Source organism: Alosa pseudoharengus, unplaced genomic scaffold, assembly GCF_046254945.1.
Source record: "Alosa pseudoharengus isolate Yale_2024_CS ecotype anadromous, Long Island Sound unplaced genomic scaffold, YU_APseudo_1.1 YU_APseudo_1.1_scf_2, whole genome shotgun sequence".
NCBI lineage: Eukaryota > Metazoa > Chordata > Actinopteri > Clupeiformes > Clupeidae > Alosa > Alosa pseudoharengus.
Genome location: NW_027468663.1, coordinates 56,591,917 through 56,610,290, shown reverse-complemented (window position 1 = coordinate 56,610,290; position 18,374 = coordinate 56,591,917). Strand labels below are relative to the sequence as shown.

General features: G+C 43.2%; 1 protein-coding gene across 2 annotated transcripts in view; it reads right to left on the bottom strand.

Moving 5' to 3' along the window:
- Positions 1-18,374, bottom strand: part of wdhd1 (WD repeat and HMG-box DNA binding protein 1) — a 46,434-nt gene that overhangs the window by 8,806 nt on the left and 19,254 nt on the right. For both annotated transcript variants that reach the window (XM_076295598.1, XM_076295599.1), the window contains exons 16-23: positions 16,318-16,474; positions 16,035-16,149; positions 15,342-15,473; positions 11,331-11,539; positions 7,494-7,651; positions 5,463-5,519; positions 5,292-5,332; positions 5,024-5,188 (exon numbers count right to left, since the gene is read on the bottom strand). In XM_076295598.1, the coding sequence (XP_076151713.1) occupies positions 5,024-5,188; positions 5,292-5,332; positions 5,463-5,519; positions 7,494-7,651; positions 11,331-11,539; positions 15,342-15,473; positions 16,035-16,149; positions 16,318-16,474 (1,034 nt within the window). The remainder of the gene's footprint in view (positions 1-5,023; positions 5,189-5,291; positions 5,333-5,462; positions 5,520-7,493; positions 7,652-11,330; positions 11,540-15,341; positions 15,474-16,034; positions 16,150-16,317; positions 16,475-18,374) is intronic.

Sequence of the window (18,374 nt, the reverse complement as noted above, 5' to 3'; positions counted from 1 at the left end):
GGAGAGAGCACAGTACCCTGTGGCGCTCCGGTGCTGCAGATCACAGTGTCAGAGAGACAGTTCTTCAGTCTGACGAACTGTGGTCGCTCGGTCAGGTAATCTGTAATCCAGGTTACCAGGTGAGCGTCCACACCCATCTGCAAGAGCTTGTCTCCCAATCTGAGGGGCTGGATGGTGTTAAAAGCACTTGAGAAAACAAAAAACATGATTCTCACAGCACTTTTCCCCTTGTCCAGGTGGGAATGTGTCCTGTGTAGAAGATAAGTGATGGCATCGTCCACGCCCACTTTCTCCTGGTAAGCAAACTGCAACGGGTCTAGTGCATGGCGTACCTGGGGTCTGAGCATGCCTAAGACCAATCGCTCCATTGTCTTCATCACATGTGATGTAAGAGCGACAGGTCTGTAGTCATTAAGCTCACTAGGGTGTGGCTTCTTAGGGACAGGGGTGAGACATGATGTCTTCCACAGTGTTGGAACTTGTCCAAGGCGTAGGCTCAAATTGAAGAGGTGCTTCAGTGGCTTCCCCAGTTCAGCAGCACAGGCCTTGAGTAGCCTTGGGCACAGTCTGTCAGGCCCAGCTGCTTTATTGCTGCGCAATTTCTTAAGTTGGACTGTCACTTGATCTTTTGTAATGGTGAGGGGTGTAAGGGGAGGGGAGGGGGAGGGGTGCATCTGGGATCTGTGTGTCTGATGGCTGTTGACTGAGGTTGTTGTCACCTCATTGTTCGTGATCGCCATGTGGGGGAGGGGTGCAAAATCCAGTGATGGTGGGGGTACGATAGCCTGTGATGATGGAGGTGAGTGTTGCGCTGGTATTGAGGGGGTGTGAGGGTGGGGGCTGGGGGATGGTGGACAGACCACCGCCATTGGAGCTGGAGCAGGGCAGTCAAACCTGTTGTAGAAGTGGTTCAACTGGTTCGCCCTGTCCAGGTCCCCCTCCACAGAGCTGCTGTTCTTCTTCAGGCCAGTGATAACCTTCATGCAGTCCCATGTCTCCTTCAAGTTGTTTTCCTGCAGCTTCTGTTCCACCTTCTTTCTGTAATCCTCCTTAGCTTCCTTCAGCTTGAATTTGAGTTCCCCTTGCACGCGCCTCAGCTCTGCCATGTCCCCCTCTCTGAACGCCATCTTTTTCCTGTTGAGAAGGGTCTTGACATTGCTGGTTATCCAAGGCTTGTTGTTGGGAAAGCAGCGTACAGTTCTGGTGGGAACAACAATGTCCATGCAGAAGTTCAGGTAGTCAGTTGTGCACTGTGTGACCTCCTCCAAGTCCTCTCCATTCTGTAACACACTCCAGTCAGTAGACTCGAAGCAGTCTCTCAGAGCCTCATCCACTTCGGGTGTCCACTTCCTGAAGGTGCGTGTGGGAACTGGTAGCCTCTGTACTTTGGGCTTGTACATTGGCTGGAGATGAATGAGGTTGTGGTCTGACTTTCCCAGTTTGCATTGTATGCATCCCTCACGTTTGCATACATGAGGTCTATTGTCTTGTTTTTCCTTGTAGGGCAGTCAACATACTGGTAAAAATTTGTGAGTGTGGAATCCAGTGTTATGTGATTGAAGTCGCCAGAGATCACAAAAAAGGCGTCAGTGTGTTGGGTTTGAAGCCTTGCGATTGTGGAGTGGATGACATCACACACTGTATCCGGAAGAGCTCGAGGCGGAACGTAAACACAGACAGCAATTGCGTGCGAGAACTCCCTCGGCATGTAGTACGGACGGAGACTAACCGCTAATAACTCCACATCCTTACAGCATACAGTCTCCTTTACTGTTACATGTCCGGGATTGCACCATCTATTGTTAATGTACAGCACCAGTCCGCCTCCCTTCTTTTTGCCAGAAAGTTTACTGTCTCTGTCCAAACGAGCTACACTGAAGCCGGGCAGCTCAACGTTAGAAGTGGGGATATGGCTTGTTAGCCACGTCTCCGTAAAGCATAACAAACTACATTCCCTGTACAACTTCTGGTTTCTTACCAGGGCATCCAGTTCGTCAGTCTTATTAGCCAGTGAGTTCCCGTTTCCCATCACAATCGATGGAACTGAGGGCTTGTATCTCCACTTCTTCTCCCGACGCCTCGTCTTCACTTTTACTCCCACTCTGCAACCCCGAAAGCACCACAGTTCCTCTGGAATGTTGTCGCGAACACAGCCAGCATTCCGTTGTAGTGCGATCAGCTGGTTCCTTGTGTACACAAGCTTGCTGTCGCTGGAGCATTGTAATATGTCCGTATCCATAGGATAGAATAAAAACAGTCCTCAAAGTGTGTAATCCAAAAAGTTGAAGTAAAAAGTAAACAAAAGACGTAGAAACAAACACTAAGACACGGAGCTGCTGAGTAGGCTTCAGATAGGAAAGCTGTATAACAGAAATGTCTTAAGTCACCAAAATCCTAAATAAACGTTCCTAACTTTAGGATGACCCATAATATATGATGCCAGTCATCTCGATAGAGCTCTGCTATCTCAATGTATCGCTGCTCAATCGGAAGTTCGGAGACAATGTAGGCAAAGCTAGCGCCCCCATGTTTGCGCACGGAATAAGGTGAATAGGGTTGAGGTCAGGGGAAGATGGAGGCCACACCAGGTTCTCTATAGGGTTGAGGTCAGGGGAAGATGGGGGCCACAACAGGTTCTCTATAGGGTTGAGGTCAGGGGAAGATGGAGGGGCGCTGAGGTCAGGGGAAGATGGAGGGGCGTTGAGGTCAGGGGAAGATGGAGGGGCGTTGAGGTCAGGGGAAGATGGAGGCCACATCAGGTTCTCTATAGGGTTGAGGTCAGGGGAAGATGGGGGGGCGTTGAGGTCAGGGGAAAGATGGGGGGGCGTTGAGGTCAGGGGAAGATGGAGGGGCGTTGAGGTCAGGGGAAGATGGAGGCCACACCATGAGTTTCTCTCCTTTATGCCCATAGCAGCCAATGACCCAGAGGTTTTCTTTGCAGCATGAGATGGTGCATCGTCATGCATAAAGATGATTTTGCTACGGAAGGCACGGTTCTTCTTTTTGTACCACAGAAGAAAGTGGTCAGTCAGAAACTCTACATACTTTGCCAAGGTCATTGTTTTTAGGTTACATTGTCTGTATGGTGAAGTTACAAACAGACTTCTAGCAATGCAAAGCAGAAGAATCAGCTGGCAATGGATTGGAAGCAACTGCTTTTCAATCCGTAGCCACTTAATGGTTACAGAAGTGTGGAAAATAATATTAAAGTATATTATTGACAAAGTACTTATTTTTACTTGAGTAGATTTCTCAGATGGGAATATTTACTTGTACTCAAGTGATTTTTGAAGGGAGTATTTGTACTTTTACTTGAGTGTCAGGGCTTAAAATTCATTTTTCAAAATGAGGTGGAATTTCCCCCTTAGGTTATTCATGTAGGGGGGATTTACACAATTTGGGGGGAGGGGGGGGGTCGATTCTGATACCAGATTCTGCGTCGATTCTGCGAATTTGCGAAGAATTGATACTTCTTCGATACTTTTTTTTAAAAAAGTGTTTGATTTTGGTGCCCCCACCACCCTGACGTCATCAGTAATATATACTGTAATGGGATCATTCACAACAGTGGACATCCTAGATTCTACTGGACTCTCTCCACATACACACAAACACACACTGAAAATGATTGCTTATGTGATATGTTTCTATTTCATATATTTTTAAATTCATATAGAGTGTATTTAGTTAATAATGTATTTTTTAATGTATAGCATTTTACTAGCAATTACTAGTAGCTAAACATATTTAGTAATATGAATGCTTCATTTTGACGTTTAACCTATAACACTTGTGTATGTAATGTGTAAACACTTGTAATGTGGTGTGTAGGTCTAATTGAGTGTATATTGGTGATGAGTAGGTGTAATTGAGTGCCTGTCACACAATAAGAAAATACGTGAGAGTAATTAGCCTCCCTTCAGCCTGACGGTTTTAGGCTAGTCGCTAGTGAATAAAAGTTGTGCATAGTGCATAAGGATATGTGGATGCAAATCATTATGTTTTCTATGTCATTAGATAGAATAAATGTTAAAAAAAACTAACAACTAAACTAATCTTTCTGGGATCAAGTGTTGACGTGACCTGAGCTAGCAGGATAGTTACCAAGGAGCTCTTTCCAGATGTAAAAGTTTGCCATGGTTGCGCAGCCTATTTGCGTAAGCGCAAAGTGGTTCTCTCTCTCTCTCTCTCTCTCTCTCTCTCCGTGTGTGTGTGTGTGTGTGTCTGCGTCTGCATGAGGCTATGTTCAATTCAACTCGGTAGTTGATCCGTCCGGTCAATAGCACCGCATTCACGCCACTCCATGATTATATTAACGTCATCAGACAGGCTGTAAAAGTGTATGCGGGAATTTCTCGCATTATGATGGCTAGAGTTGCGGGACTTGAACAAATTATGCGCAATACCCGCAATCCCGCAGTGAAATTTAAGCCCCGAGTGTAGATTTTCAGTATTCTACCCACCACTGATTAATTCTTAGTACTTACTGTAGTAGTATTCATTGTTACTTAAGGTCTCCTTTGCAATGTAGCTTGAATGTTATTCATCATTTTGTAAGTTGCTTTGGATAAAAGTGCCTGCTGCATGAATAAATGTAAAAGTTAACTCAGAGTAAGTGGTAAACCTTCTAATAGAAGAGCTGTATGGCTTCATTCTTCTAACAAAACTATACCATAGGGCTCTTGTTGTAGGAGGTTTACCACTTACTCGGAGTTAACTTGCCCAGGTTTATCACTAAACCACGTACTTGGAATACCCCCCATGTGTGTTTGAAGCTGCCGCTATGCTGAATGTAATTAGTGTCTACACGGACCAGGTGTGTTTGAAGCTGCCGCTATGCTGAATGTAATTAGTGTCTACACGGACCCGGCTAGGTGTTGCACCTAGTGAATCAGCACGTTACGATAAAGAAGGACGTCTAGACACTAATTACATTCAGAATAGCGGCAGGTTCAAACACACCTGGCTCCACAGGAAACAAGCCTGTAAGGGTTTTCCAGAGCATTCCAAGGGAGTGTAATACCTTCGACTTGGGTCTGGGCACGAGGGGTTTCAACACGGGCGATTTACTCTGCTTGGACCCTGTGGTGCCCGATGCTGAGGGCTTGCGATTGGACATCGTCATGGTATCCAGAACGTTTGCTGCCCGCCCGGCGGGAGAAGCGGACGGCTTCCCTGGACAAGACACCTGCAGAAAGAAACAAACAAAAAACAAAGCACACAACGTAAATAAATAATACATTAAAACTACATCAACAAGACAAATGTAAACAACGGAGCTTCCAGCTAACCTTGAAAGGATTCACCCTTCCCTCCTTGCTTGCTGTAGAAACTAGGACAAAGAAAATGTTAGTCAGCAAATCAATACAACATAATTTGACGTCACACTGTTGACACATGTGTCTTGTTAAATACTTAATAGTGTAAGACAGGGTCTACGTGTGACAATGCTAGGCACTCACCAGGTTTAGGAGAGGCTTTCTCAGGAGATGCTGGTCCCTTCTTGAAGGGATTCAAACCTGGGGGGGAATACATTGAGCAGGTTATGGTGGCCCTCCAACTAAATTAAAAGATGACTCGAGACACATATAATCTATGTATTTTTCAAATTAGTGTTGCACGGTGTATCGATACTAAAAAGGTATCGCGATGCCTTCACGCAAAAAACGATACGATTTCAGACGTTTTTAGAATCGATACTTTATTAAAATAATAACGTTCTGTGTCTGTGTCAACTGCTGCTCCCACTGCTCCTTGCACGCATCTAGGCAAGTGGGCGTGTCAAGCAGGCAGCTCTGAGTGAGTGAGTGCGCAGCCAACGTCAACATAGTTCTTTGCCGACAGTTCTAGGCCTTGTGGATAAAACAAAAGGTGTGCTATTTCTATTTCGGATACATCGCGTGAAGGCAAGCCATCAGGTACACAAAGTTATTTAAAAGCAGTAGGCTACGCATGGAACTTGGCTAAACACCTCGCAGATATATCCCAACATTTTTAAAGAGTTCAAAGAACAACAGGTTAACGAATATGCTATAGAAAACACGACTACATGGTTAGTGCCAAGTTATTTTCTTATGTTTTAGTCTAGCTTAAGTGAAACGAGTATGGTTCTCTGGGATAAAGCGAACCTTCCTTCATCAATGAATTTTGACGAGACAGAGCTGTAATCATTTTGACGAGACATAACGAGCTGTAATCAAGGGTGCTAACGCGATGAAAGCGCAATGTTCACGCCAGAATAACATTACCATAACTTGTAAACGATCTATTTCATGTTCGGTCAGTAGCAGCCTACTACTGGTAATATTTGTCATGGCATGTAGACTGCAATTTGTTCAATAATTATTGCCCAGATGTAAGATAGGCTACCCGAAATGCGCTAATTAAAGCCCACAGCATAACACCACCAAAGCGTGTTGAGTCCTAATAATAATAGCGGCTTATTGTTACAGTACGTGGTAGCAAATCATGTTATCAAAGAAATAGACGTAATGTAGGAATGCACACAGATATATTGCAACAGGTAATGGTGTAGGCTTATCTGACGAAGACCTGAGTGGTTGGAACGTCGTACTTGTACACTGGGCACAAAGAAGACTATCCTCACATTTTCCCCTTTGCAACTGTCAAAGAAATCCCATGAACACGGGAAGGCCTAGGGTAGCCTATACTGTACATCAGATGGCCTAAAGATTAGGCCCCTCTGCATAGCATTCAGTGATTTGCATGCAGTAATTTTAACACTGACCTTGATCTAGCCTAGTTTGGCTATTTAAAGCTACTTTATTGCCACAACACAATGTAAATGAACTATAACAAACAATAAAGGACTTAATCACACAAAGTAGGCCTACTATTTTACTGACTATAAAAAAATAATAATTATGTAGGAAGTTTAGAACCCAGAATTTACCTACACACTACAAAAGTGCACCAAATTCAACACAAATGACTCAATACACTTGGAGGAGGTATGAGTCCTTTCTTCTCCAGATATCTTAGGATTTCGCCGTAGTATCGTTTTAGTATCGAGCATCGTGATATTTATGGCAGGTATCGTATCGAAGTCATAATTTTGGTATCGTGACAACACTATTTCAAAGTCACTTTTTTTGTCACATACAGCAAACATCTCCTCACCATCCGCTAGCTGCCTGTCCCCTGAATACACTGTAAAAAAAAAAAACTGTCTCTGTAGACAGCCCAGGCTCCAAAAACGGAAACAAAAACAGCCTGGTGCAGCCTGGACCATGAAAAAAACTTTTCCAGCCATTCACCGACGAGATGCGCATTCAGGAGAGTTTCAATTGCACGGGAGGGAGGGGCGAGCTAGCTCTCGGTTTTGTTTGAACGTCAACAGAAGTGACGTTACCCAACATCGCTTAGAGCACCTTTAAGTACACATTTAAGAAACTGTGGGAGAAACGATAAGTTTGAGGCTGTAATTCTGGACAATGTCAGGTGCATGATGGGAAACAAAATGGCTGCCTTACGTGGCTTCTGGCTCTCTGCTGCTTCCTCGGCTTCCATCTGCTCCTCCGGAGCCTCTTCCTCCTCTTCGTCCTCCTCCTCTTCCTCGTGCCTGTTCTGCTGGGGTGTTCGGCTGTGGCTGTGTCTCTCTCCTCTCCACTCGTCTCCACTGTGTCTGTACCTGCGAGCAGAGGTCAAAGGTTAGCTGGTTCCCAGCATGCCGTGCACAACATGTGCCGTGCACTTCGTGTTCACAACCAGACAATCCTCGCTATAGCCTAGTGTTAATAACATACTGTATTCAGACTAGCCCTATTCACATATACTCACTCATCATTCGCCACTTGTTGCCTCCAAAGTTTAATATATAAAATATATTTCAATTGAATAAATATACCATTTTAGTTAAAAAAAAAAATAATAATAAAAATAAAAAATAAAAAAATAAAATAAAAAAAAATAATAATAATAATTAATAAATAAATAAATATATATATATATATATATATATATATATATATATATAAAATATAACATATATATATATATATATATATATATAACCAGGGCTCCAGAGTGCGACCAATTTGGTCGCATATGCGACCTAATTTTTCAAAAGTGAAAAAAAATAAATAAATCGGAGGTCGCACCGGTGCGACCAGCTATTCCAGAGAGGAAAAAGTGTCCGCATTGAAACTCTACCTTTGGTTCAATAACAGACACATATTTGGCCAATATCGTGGTTTAACCCTTAGAACCCTAAGCTGTTTTTAGGGCATTTTCACTACCTTTATTCATAAGGATTTATTCTGGTCATTGTTAGTGCCACACACATTTCATGTATTAATACTAGCATTGCTTTTATTTAGATTTTTAAAGAATTAAAATATAAAAAGTGTATTATAAAAATTCTTATATTTCGACATGTATCTCACCACAGCAAGCTCACAGCTCTACATGCATTTCATGTGTGTGTAGGGCAGACTGTCCTGAATCGGGCAATATAATTGCCATGTTGGAGGGATACTCTGGGGCTGAGCAATTTACAGAAATATTTGCTGTGTGATTTACGGAAATAAATGCCATTTTTTATTTAGTGATGAAAAATGACCTTTCTGCGCTCCATATCTGTGACACGAACTGATCTGACCTGACTTGACCCGAGGTTGCGTGTTAGCCTGCGTGCCTGTGTGTATGCAGTCATAATAATTCTCAACTCTTTACTGCATTGCCATGAACAAAGTAAAGGCAAAAAAGGTGTTTATTTGTTGAACAAATTGGGATGCAATGTGAGCCTTGAATTGGATGCCATGCAGGAATTTGCTAGGATCTCAAAGCCGGAATATGAACATGCTTTGCCATAGAGAAACACATGATAGCATTGGATTATAAACATGCTTTGCCACAAGAACAGACAAAAACGTGGGGTAAGTCCAGCTATATGAAGTTATTATTTTGCTGTCACTTCGTCTGTTTTATAACCCAGAAGGATGTACTTGGTATCAAATGATAGCTCTGAGTCTCCTCTTTCATCTGACATGCGTGGCATATCTATGCGATCATGGGTCCGCGAGTAATTCAAACGAGAGTAATGAGTTGGTTTGTGTACATGACGTTATTATTTTGCAGTCACTTCGTCTGGTTTTATAAGCCAGAAGGATCGATAAACATGGTACCAATGGATAGCCCTGTGCCCCCTCTTTCATCTGATATGCTTGCCATATCGATGCGATCACGGGTTCGCGAGTAATTCAAACTAGAGTAATGTGTGTGCAGGTGAATGCAGAGAAGTATAGACTGTATATATGATGCAATTTGATTTAATTTCATGATTTTTTTAAATTTTCATACTTGATCGTACAGACAAGTGTGTAGTCTCGTTGGAAAGCCCCACTTCTGCTCTGTCGTGCAATAAAGGTTTCATCTCGCTGCGATGAACCGTTCTGGAGCAATGTAACAGAGAAGAAAGGGTGTGTTTTTTGACGCACTTTGCGTCAATCGGGTTCTAAGGGTTAAACAAATCACAAATAGTAAAGGACGGGACCTCCCCTCTGATTGGCCGTGACCCAGTGCCTGTGTGTAAATTTGAAAATGCGTGTGCTGCAGAGAGAGAGAGAGAGAGAGAGAGAGAGAGAGAGAGAGAGAGAGAGAGAGAGAGAGAGAGAGAGAGAGAGAGAGAGAGAGAGAGAGAGAGAGAGAGAGAGAGAGAGAGACCCATCAGATAAACAGAGTGGATGTAGTTGCATAGTGTGGTCACATAGGCCGAGATAAATGTCCCCTCTCCCCACTGCCTTTCGGCGGCTGGCAGCAGCAAACCGATCAGACGAGCCCGAGATGATGATCAAGTTTATCGTTGCCTACGATAGGGCTAGTGAAACTTCCCTTCACCAAGTTCAGTCCAAAATAATTATTCACCAGAAAAATAGTTTGAACGTAAACCCTACGTACAGGAATGCCACTTGCGCCAAATTTATAGGAGTCATTGCAGATGAAAAGGCGTCTTAAAATTGCGAACAATGCATACAAGGCCTTCCCGAACGACAGAGATACAGAAATCGCCGAAAAGGAGTGCGTCATTGACCGCAGTTACATGCAGGGAGTAACCCGGTTTTCAACAGCAATTGTGTAAACTCATTCTGATGGCATCAATCAATTTAATCCGGTATTTGCCGCAAACAGAATATCACTACATTTAAAGCCCGAATATTCACTGCATGTATAACTGTGGTCATTGTGTACGGTGAATTGAATGGACACATTTGGATCGAGCATGGCAAGTCATTGCAATAGCCTATAATAATAGGCCTACCATTTCGTTACTGCATTAACCATAGTGATGTTCTTATTGAAAATTTAAAGATACTAAAATTAAAAAGTAAATTGCATTGTGGGGCTGTCAAATGATTATTGCAATCATCATTGCAAAATCACATAAAAATCCCCCAGGCTAGGGAACATCTCTAAATTGTACTCAAATACATTTCTATGGAAGATGCTAGCATGGCGAGCTGGCTTAGCCAAGGCCTAAAGATCATGACATTGAGCCAGCAGTTTAAAGCCCTTAAAAGACGTGCACTGTTAATTTACTCACTGTTATTTTTATTTAATTCATCTTGATTCATCTGAGATGTTTCAAGTTTAAATTTCAGCTCAGTGAAGCACTTAAAGCACCAACACTTCATTAAGTTACTTTTCTTGTAGAATTGTAAATCATAAGTCATAGGACAACCTATATAGGACAGTAATTAAGGAAAAAAAGTGAACCTGCTGCAGTGTTAAATGCGATGTGGTTGAAAATTTTGGTGCACCTAACTTTTGTGCTGGTTACCAGTGCAAAAAGTTAGTCTGGAGCCCTGATTACACATATACATATATATACACTGTATATATATATTTATTCAATTGAATATATTCGTATGATACTATAATAGCCTACTCTCACCACAATACTCATACTACTATTATTGCAAAATATAATGCAGACTGGCAGACTGAAAAAAATTGTCTACACACAAGTGTAGTTTAATGAATGATTGGTAATTAGGCAACAATGGTTTATGCTAATCACAATCAGCTAACGTGACAACAGCCGTGTTCAATGAAGCTCACGGTATTTCAATGAAGTCTATTGCTGAAGCGCCTTGTGTGAAGACGTACGCAGGTAAAGCCGAGCAAGTTTTATGGTTATGGGTATGGGAATACGCTTTTGTCCAAAGCGATGAAAGTTCAACTGTGCAAGTTCACAGACCAAAGGGCACCGACAAAGGCAACCAGTCCTACTGTCTCTCTTCCAGTCCTTAACGGAACAAAGCTACAGATGAAAGCTACAGATCTCAAAGCACCACAATGTGTCCACTCACCCTGCGTTGTGGCTGGCGTAGTCTGGCTCCTCCTCCTCCTGCTGTGCCTGCTCCTGATTGGCCTTCTCGAGGGCGAGCTCGCTGAGACGTTGGGCGAGGGCCATGCGGCGGGAGCGCGAGGCGTATCGGATGGCCAGCGTCACCACGCTCTGAGTCATCAGCTCCGCCAGCTCCACACACCGGAACTCACGCTCCAGCTTACACGACAACTGAGGCGATGCATGGACACACACGCACACACACACACACACACACTTCATTAGTATTTACATATAATTATCTATCTATCTATCCATCTATCTATCTATTAATATAAAACAGTTACCATAACTATAAGAATACACGGTTTGTAAACATCAATTTCATATAACCAAGAAATTATAGAAGAAAGCCATTATTGCAAACATATGGAAATGGAATACATGAACATCTCTCAAACGTCTCACTCACATAGTCTGACACACACACACACACACACACACACACACACACGGCCCCATCTTGGCGATCTAAAACGTATGGTCCCTGGCGAATAGCTTCAAAACATTTAGGGGTTTGTCCAGTCTACATTCGCTTGGCACAAAAAGGAAGTTCTTATGTTTCTTAATCTGTCATTGGTGTGTTTTGGGCGTAACATTCAACCAATGAAAATTACATCGGTCATTCCCTTTAACAGCAAGCAGCGCAACTTCAAACAGCGCATCAGTATTTTCATAGTCAGCGGCGCATTTCTGCTGTAAGTGCATGTTGTGTGTGATGTCTGTATGCTACTGAGACCTTGAATTTCCCCTTGGGGATCAATAAAGTATCTATCTATCTATCATTTCAAGGGATCTGCTTGCATGCGAGACCTTGGTCAGTAATGCTTTTTAGATGGTGTAAGATAGCGATTTTTAGATCATGCGCCAGACCACACCTTATGTTTTAATTGCCACACCCCTGGGCGCATTGTTTAAAGGAATACGCCACCCCTAGGAGAAATTGGGTCACTCCCCGCAGTCCCTAGAGTTGGATGAGTGAGCCAAAGCGTTTTATAGCCGACCCAGCCATTGCCCTAATCTAGAAACGGCCCGGCTAGCTTTAGTTTAGCGTAGTCGCTGTAATCTGGCGATTCCAGCTAGCATGCAAAAGTGAATCAAATAACTCAAGATTTTTTATAATTATTTCTCGTAACCTGTACATTCACATCGAGTACAAATATCAATGCAAATTAACACGAAGGGATTTACTAGACCAATTTAGATTTGGAACTATTTTCGGGCATAGCACCGGCAAAGCACCGCTGCCAGGCGCAAAGACATCACGCAGCCCACCATCGATGGCAGTATTTTATCCCACTGCACAGCACAAACACTCCATTTCAGTCGGCATGGGTTGGCACACTCCACACTCACACCACCAGTTCGTGTTTGCTCTCGTTCTCTCATCCGACTCGCCTTGACTAGTCGCAACGTCCTCTCTTCCCAGATCCAAAGCTCGCAACTCCTCTTCAGTGAACTCAGGTCGTTGCGCCTGGCAGCGGTGCTTTGCCGGTGCTATGCCCGAAAATAGTTCCAATAGTGTGTGTCCAAGATAGGAATAAGCAGACATGTAGACTCGAGTCACATGACTTGGACTCGAGTCAGACTCGAGTCATGATTTTAATGACTTCAGACTCGACTTGATCAAAATCGGCATGACTTGCGACTCGACTTGGACTTGAATACTATTCACTCGAGACTTGACTCGGACTTTGTCTCTTTGACTTGTAATGACTTGACATGTCTCGAGTCAAAAAATACATTTTCTGATCGTGGACCAGTCACCCCAGAGATGCTTTCACTTCCGCGAGTAAAAAGCAGGCAGAGCACAGTGATCAGTGCTGCAGCTACCACCACAAGCATCACGCACTGTGTGTAGGGCACCAAGAGACAGAGGAAGGACCAACATTAAATAAATAGTGGCTTTACTGCAAACTGATTTGCACTCTTGTTAGAGAATGTTTACAATGTCAAAATGCACCAACAGCATGTTACATAATGATGATACTTTTCGGGTCCTCTCCATTAAGATCCAACTTGAAAGTATGCCTATGTAGCCTACTCCATTTAATTGAGAACGCGTCTCAGCGCGCACAAAAGGGAGAGAAAACGAGTGGCAGGTTCCAGCTGGCCTGTCATTGTTGATGATGATTGATATCTCCTTATATAAGAGAGGTATAAAAGGAAATCATGAAGAGCTTAGGGGAAATTGTGGATTTATCCGGTCCTCGCTACTGTTATAAACCTTGAGAGTCAGGGCACTTTGGCATAGGCTGCACTCACTGTGATTTGGAAAATGGACAAGAATATGAAGAGTAGTCTTTGCCTTTGTGTAATAGAACTGGTGAGTCTTTTGAAGTCTTCAATAATTCGTTTAACATGAAGCACATGATATTAGACCTATGCCGATTGAAACGCATTCCACTTAGCTAGGTGGCTACTGGCTACCAGGCTCATAATTCATAATTGCAAACAGAAAATGTCTAGCAAGCATCATGACATTACATGCTTTTATTTCCAAAGGAATGAAAGCTGTTTGTGCCAACTTAATATCATGCTTATCATTGTTAATATTGTGCTATACACGTGGCACAAACAATGTTCGAGTTTGTGGACTAGCCATAGCTAATGGAGCGGAAAAAAAAGATCATTAGGAGAACGTGAGGACAGTGGCACACAATGGGCTTAAAGTGACAGTGCACCATACAAACGAGTTAAACAGCATCACATGTGTAGTATTTAAGAAATGAATACTTTAAAACAAAATTACTTTGTCATTATTATCATTTAAATAATATAGAAGTGTTTTACTTTTACCTTTGTGGTTACTCAGTTTTGTGATGTATGCTGTATTTAATATGCCATATAAGAAGCTTAGTCTTTAGGGAGAAAATTTACTTTTTAACCGCAATTAATCTAGATTCTAGATTAATTCATTTCAAAATATGAGATTAATTAGTAATTAACCGCAACATTTTACTAATGTAGCCTATGTGACGATTCTTCTCGTCACCATTTATTGTAATCATTAACCATGACCTTGGCTTTATGAGTTGCCACTGGCAGACAATCTAATAAATTGTTTGCAGGCAAATCTGTGGCCTAGCGCAGTGAAATGCCATCAGTCAAATTATTACTCATCCTTACAGTGGACGCCGCAATTTGGAAAAACAATATATATTTGCTGCTGTGCTGAGTGCCATGTAGCTATCCGTTTTGTACAGTATGCTCATGCGTATATTTCACAGGTATGCGGATGCATATATCGTAAAAGATTTCAAGACAGAAACATTGAACATATTTTAATCTGTATTTATAAAAAAATACTGTAGATTAGATTGATGTGTTAAAATTATGATTGATAGTCTAATAATGCCATTATTAAGTGAAAAATACCTGATGACTTGTTCAGGACTTGAAAAAGATTGGGACTTGGACTTGGACTCGACTTGGCTTTGATGTGACTTGGACTTGGACTCGACTTGCCCTTCTCTGTCTTTACTTGGGACTTGACTTGGACTTAACTGTTAAGACTTGGGACTTACTTGTGACTTGCCAAACAGTGCCTTGGTCCCACCTCTGGGAATAAGCTCGTCGTGATAAGACTACGCTTTACGCTGCGTTTTAGAGTTTTAGATCGCCAAGATGGAGCCCACAGTCTCACTGTCTCTCTCCCTCATTTGAAATCGAACTCGTAGAGTCTCACACACAGAGCGTGCCTCAGTCATATACTGTACACACACACACACACACACTCTCCCTCATTTGAAATCGAACTCGTAAAGTCTCACACACAGAGCGTGCCTCAGTCATACACACACACTCTCACACACACACACACACACACACACACACACACACACACACACACACACACACACACACACACACACACACACACACACACACACACACACACACACACACACACACACACACACACACACACACACACACACACACACACACACACACGCAATAGTGCACTCACAGCAAACATCTTCATGAGCAGCTCCTGCTGCTCCTTCTGGGCCTGGCTCTGGCTGTGCTCGTTTGTCTCATAGCCGTTCAGCGCCAGGAAGCCGTAATGGTTCTGGAAGAGCACCGAGCGCCAGTACTGCTCCTGGAGACACACACACACAGAGTTACACACACCGAGCGCCAGTACTGCTCCTGGAGACACACACACACACACAGAGTTACACACACCGAGCGCCAGTACTGCTCCTGGAGACACACACACACACACACAGAGTTACACACACCGAGCGCCAGTACTGCTCCTGGAGACACACACACACACACACACACACACACACACACACACACACACACACACACACACACACACACACACACACACGAGTTACACACACACACACACACAATGAACTCGGATGACCGATCCTTCTATAGGAAGTGATAGTGATGTTGATGTTCTTTTCAGATATCTAATCTGCATTTCACGTCCAACGATTGCAAGAATAATATAATCAAGAAAAAACATATTTACAAAAACAAACAATAAATGCAGGTAATCGTGCTAATGATTTCAATATTGACCAAAATAAGTGATTGTGATGTTTGCCATCATTGAGCAGCCCTAATGTCTGTGTGTGTGTGTGTGTGTACACGTGTGTGTGTGTGTGTGTGTGTGTGTGTGTGTGTGTGTGTGTGTGTGTACCTCCATCTGGCCCTTCTCTGTGGTGGTCTGGCACAGGGGCAGACTGAATGGCAGGATGGCAACTGCAGGTCGGGGCAGAGTGGGGGGGAAACGAGAGCCCTTACACGGGATACACCTGGCAGTGGGGGGGGGGGGGTCACCGTGACGATTCAGATAAAGATGTGATGTGAATGAAAGATGAGGATGATGAAGATTAGACAAAAAAAAAGAAACAGACACAGAAATCCAGAAATAAAGTGAACCAATAACACGAGTGAAATGTGGTGCTTGTGAGAGGTCTCACCTGAGCTGCTGGGGATTCTCGTGGATGCCTACCACCCAGTAGTGGTCCGACTTGCCCTTACAGTGATCCCTTGTGTTGCACACGGGGGTCCATGTGTTTCCCAGGGACCGATTTAGCAGTCGCACCACCCCCTCTGAGTCAATGGAGCAAGGGGTACCTGCACGAGAACACACCTATTACCACACCTGCTGAATCACACACACACACACACACACACACACACATTGTTTCTCTGTGTTTGTTAACCAGTCTTTTACTGCAATTACTTTGGGGTTGTATTCTGTCATTTCTAACAGATTACTTGTGTTACTCATATGTCCCTATTATAGCCTATTATATGCTGTTACATGTGTGGAAATCATACAGTGCAGATTGTGACGCACCCATAAGGACAGAACAAAGCATTTCAACATGGAGCTGACAGTGGAACGAACAAATATAGCATTTAATCTCATCTACACACACAAGGCAACAATGTGCCCTTCAACACAGCTGCCCAGGAGACTAATGGAGAAGTAATGACAGAGAGAGAGAGAGAGAGAGAGAGAGAGAGAGAGAGAGAGAGAGAGAGAGAGAGAGAGAGAGAGAGAGAGAGAGAGAGAGAGAGAGAGAGAGAGAGAGAGAGAGAGAGAGAGAGAGAGAGAGAGAGAGAGAGAGAGAGAGAGAGAGAGAGAGAGAAATGCTCCAGTCTGCTGTGATGACAAATGGTGTAGGTAGGGGGGGAAGGAAGATCTGTATAGTAGGGTGTGTGAAGCAGTGTGTGTGTGTGTGTGTGTGTGTGTGTGTGTGTGTGTGTGTGTGTGTGTGTGTGTGGGTGGTGGTCCCCATGTAATGTGTCCTGTGTATGGGAGGAAGAGTGAGTAGGTCCCCCTATAACACTTTTTTCTTTTCTTTTTTAGTCACACATACTGTTATATGATTATACGTTATTTTATGTTCTGATATTTTTTCAAAACTTACTGTATGCTTTGGCAACACTTTCTTTGTGAATGTTCATGCCAATAAAGCTTTTTTGAATTGAACTAACTGAGTGAATGAGTGGGTATCCATGTGACATACCCTCTGCATATGGGGGAGTGTGAGAGTGTGTGTGCCCATGTGACATACCCTCTGCGTATGGGGAGTGAGTGAGAGTGTGTGTGCCCATATGACATACCCTCTGCGTATGGGGAGTGAGTGAGAGTGTGTGTGCCCATGGGGGAGTGAGTGAGAGTGTGTGTGCCCATGTTATGGGGAGTGAGTGAGAGTGTGTGTCCCCATGTGACATACCCTCTGCGTATGGGGAGTGAGAGAGAGTGTGTGTGTGCCCATGGGGAGTGAGTGAGAGCAGAGACTTTCTAATGAGGAGACACAGCACTCAAAAAATCCTCCATAGAAATGCATGGGGCTAGTTTGTAACGTTGTCTACACAAACCCACCCCTTCCTCGGCAAAACGTCGACATGTGAATACATTGAGCCAATCATGTGGTGTGATGTGAATACATTGAGCCAATCATATGTTGTGTTGTGAATACATTGAGCCAATCATATGGTGTGTTGTGAAGACATCTTCCCAATCATGTGGTGTGATGTGAATACATTGAGCCAATCATGTGGTGTGATGTGAATACATTGAGCCAATCATGTGGTGTGTTGTGAATACATTGAGCCAATCATGTGGTGTGTTGTGAATACATTGAGCCAATCATATGTTGTGTTGTGAATACATTGAGCCAATCATATGGTGTGTTGTGAAGACATCTTCCCAATCATGTGGTGTGTTGTGAAGACATTGAGCCAATCATATGTTGTGTTGTAAATACATTGAGCCAATCATATGGTGTGTTGTGAAGACATCTTCCCAATCATGTGGTGTGTTGTGAAGACATTGAGCCAATTATATGTTGTGTTGTGAATACATTGAGCCAATCATATGGTGTGTTGTGAAGACATCTTCCCAATCATGTGGTGTGTTGTGAAGACATTGAGCCAATTATATGTTGTGTTGTGAATACATTGAGCCCATCATATGGTGTGTTGTGAATACATTGAGCCAATCATATGTTGTGTTGTGAAT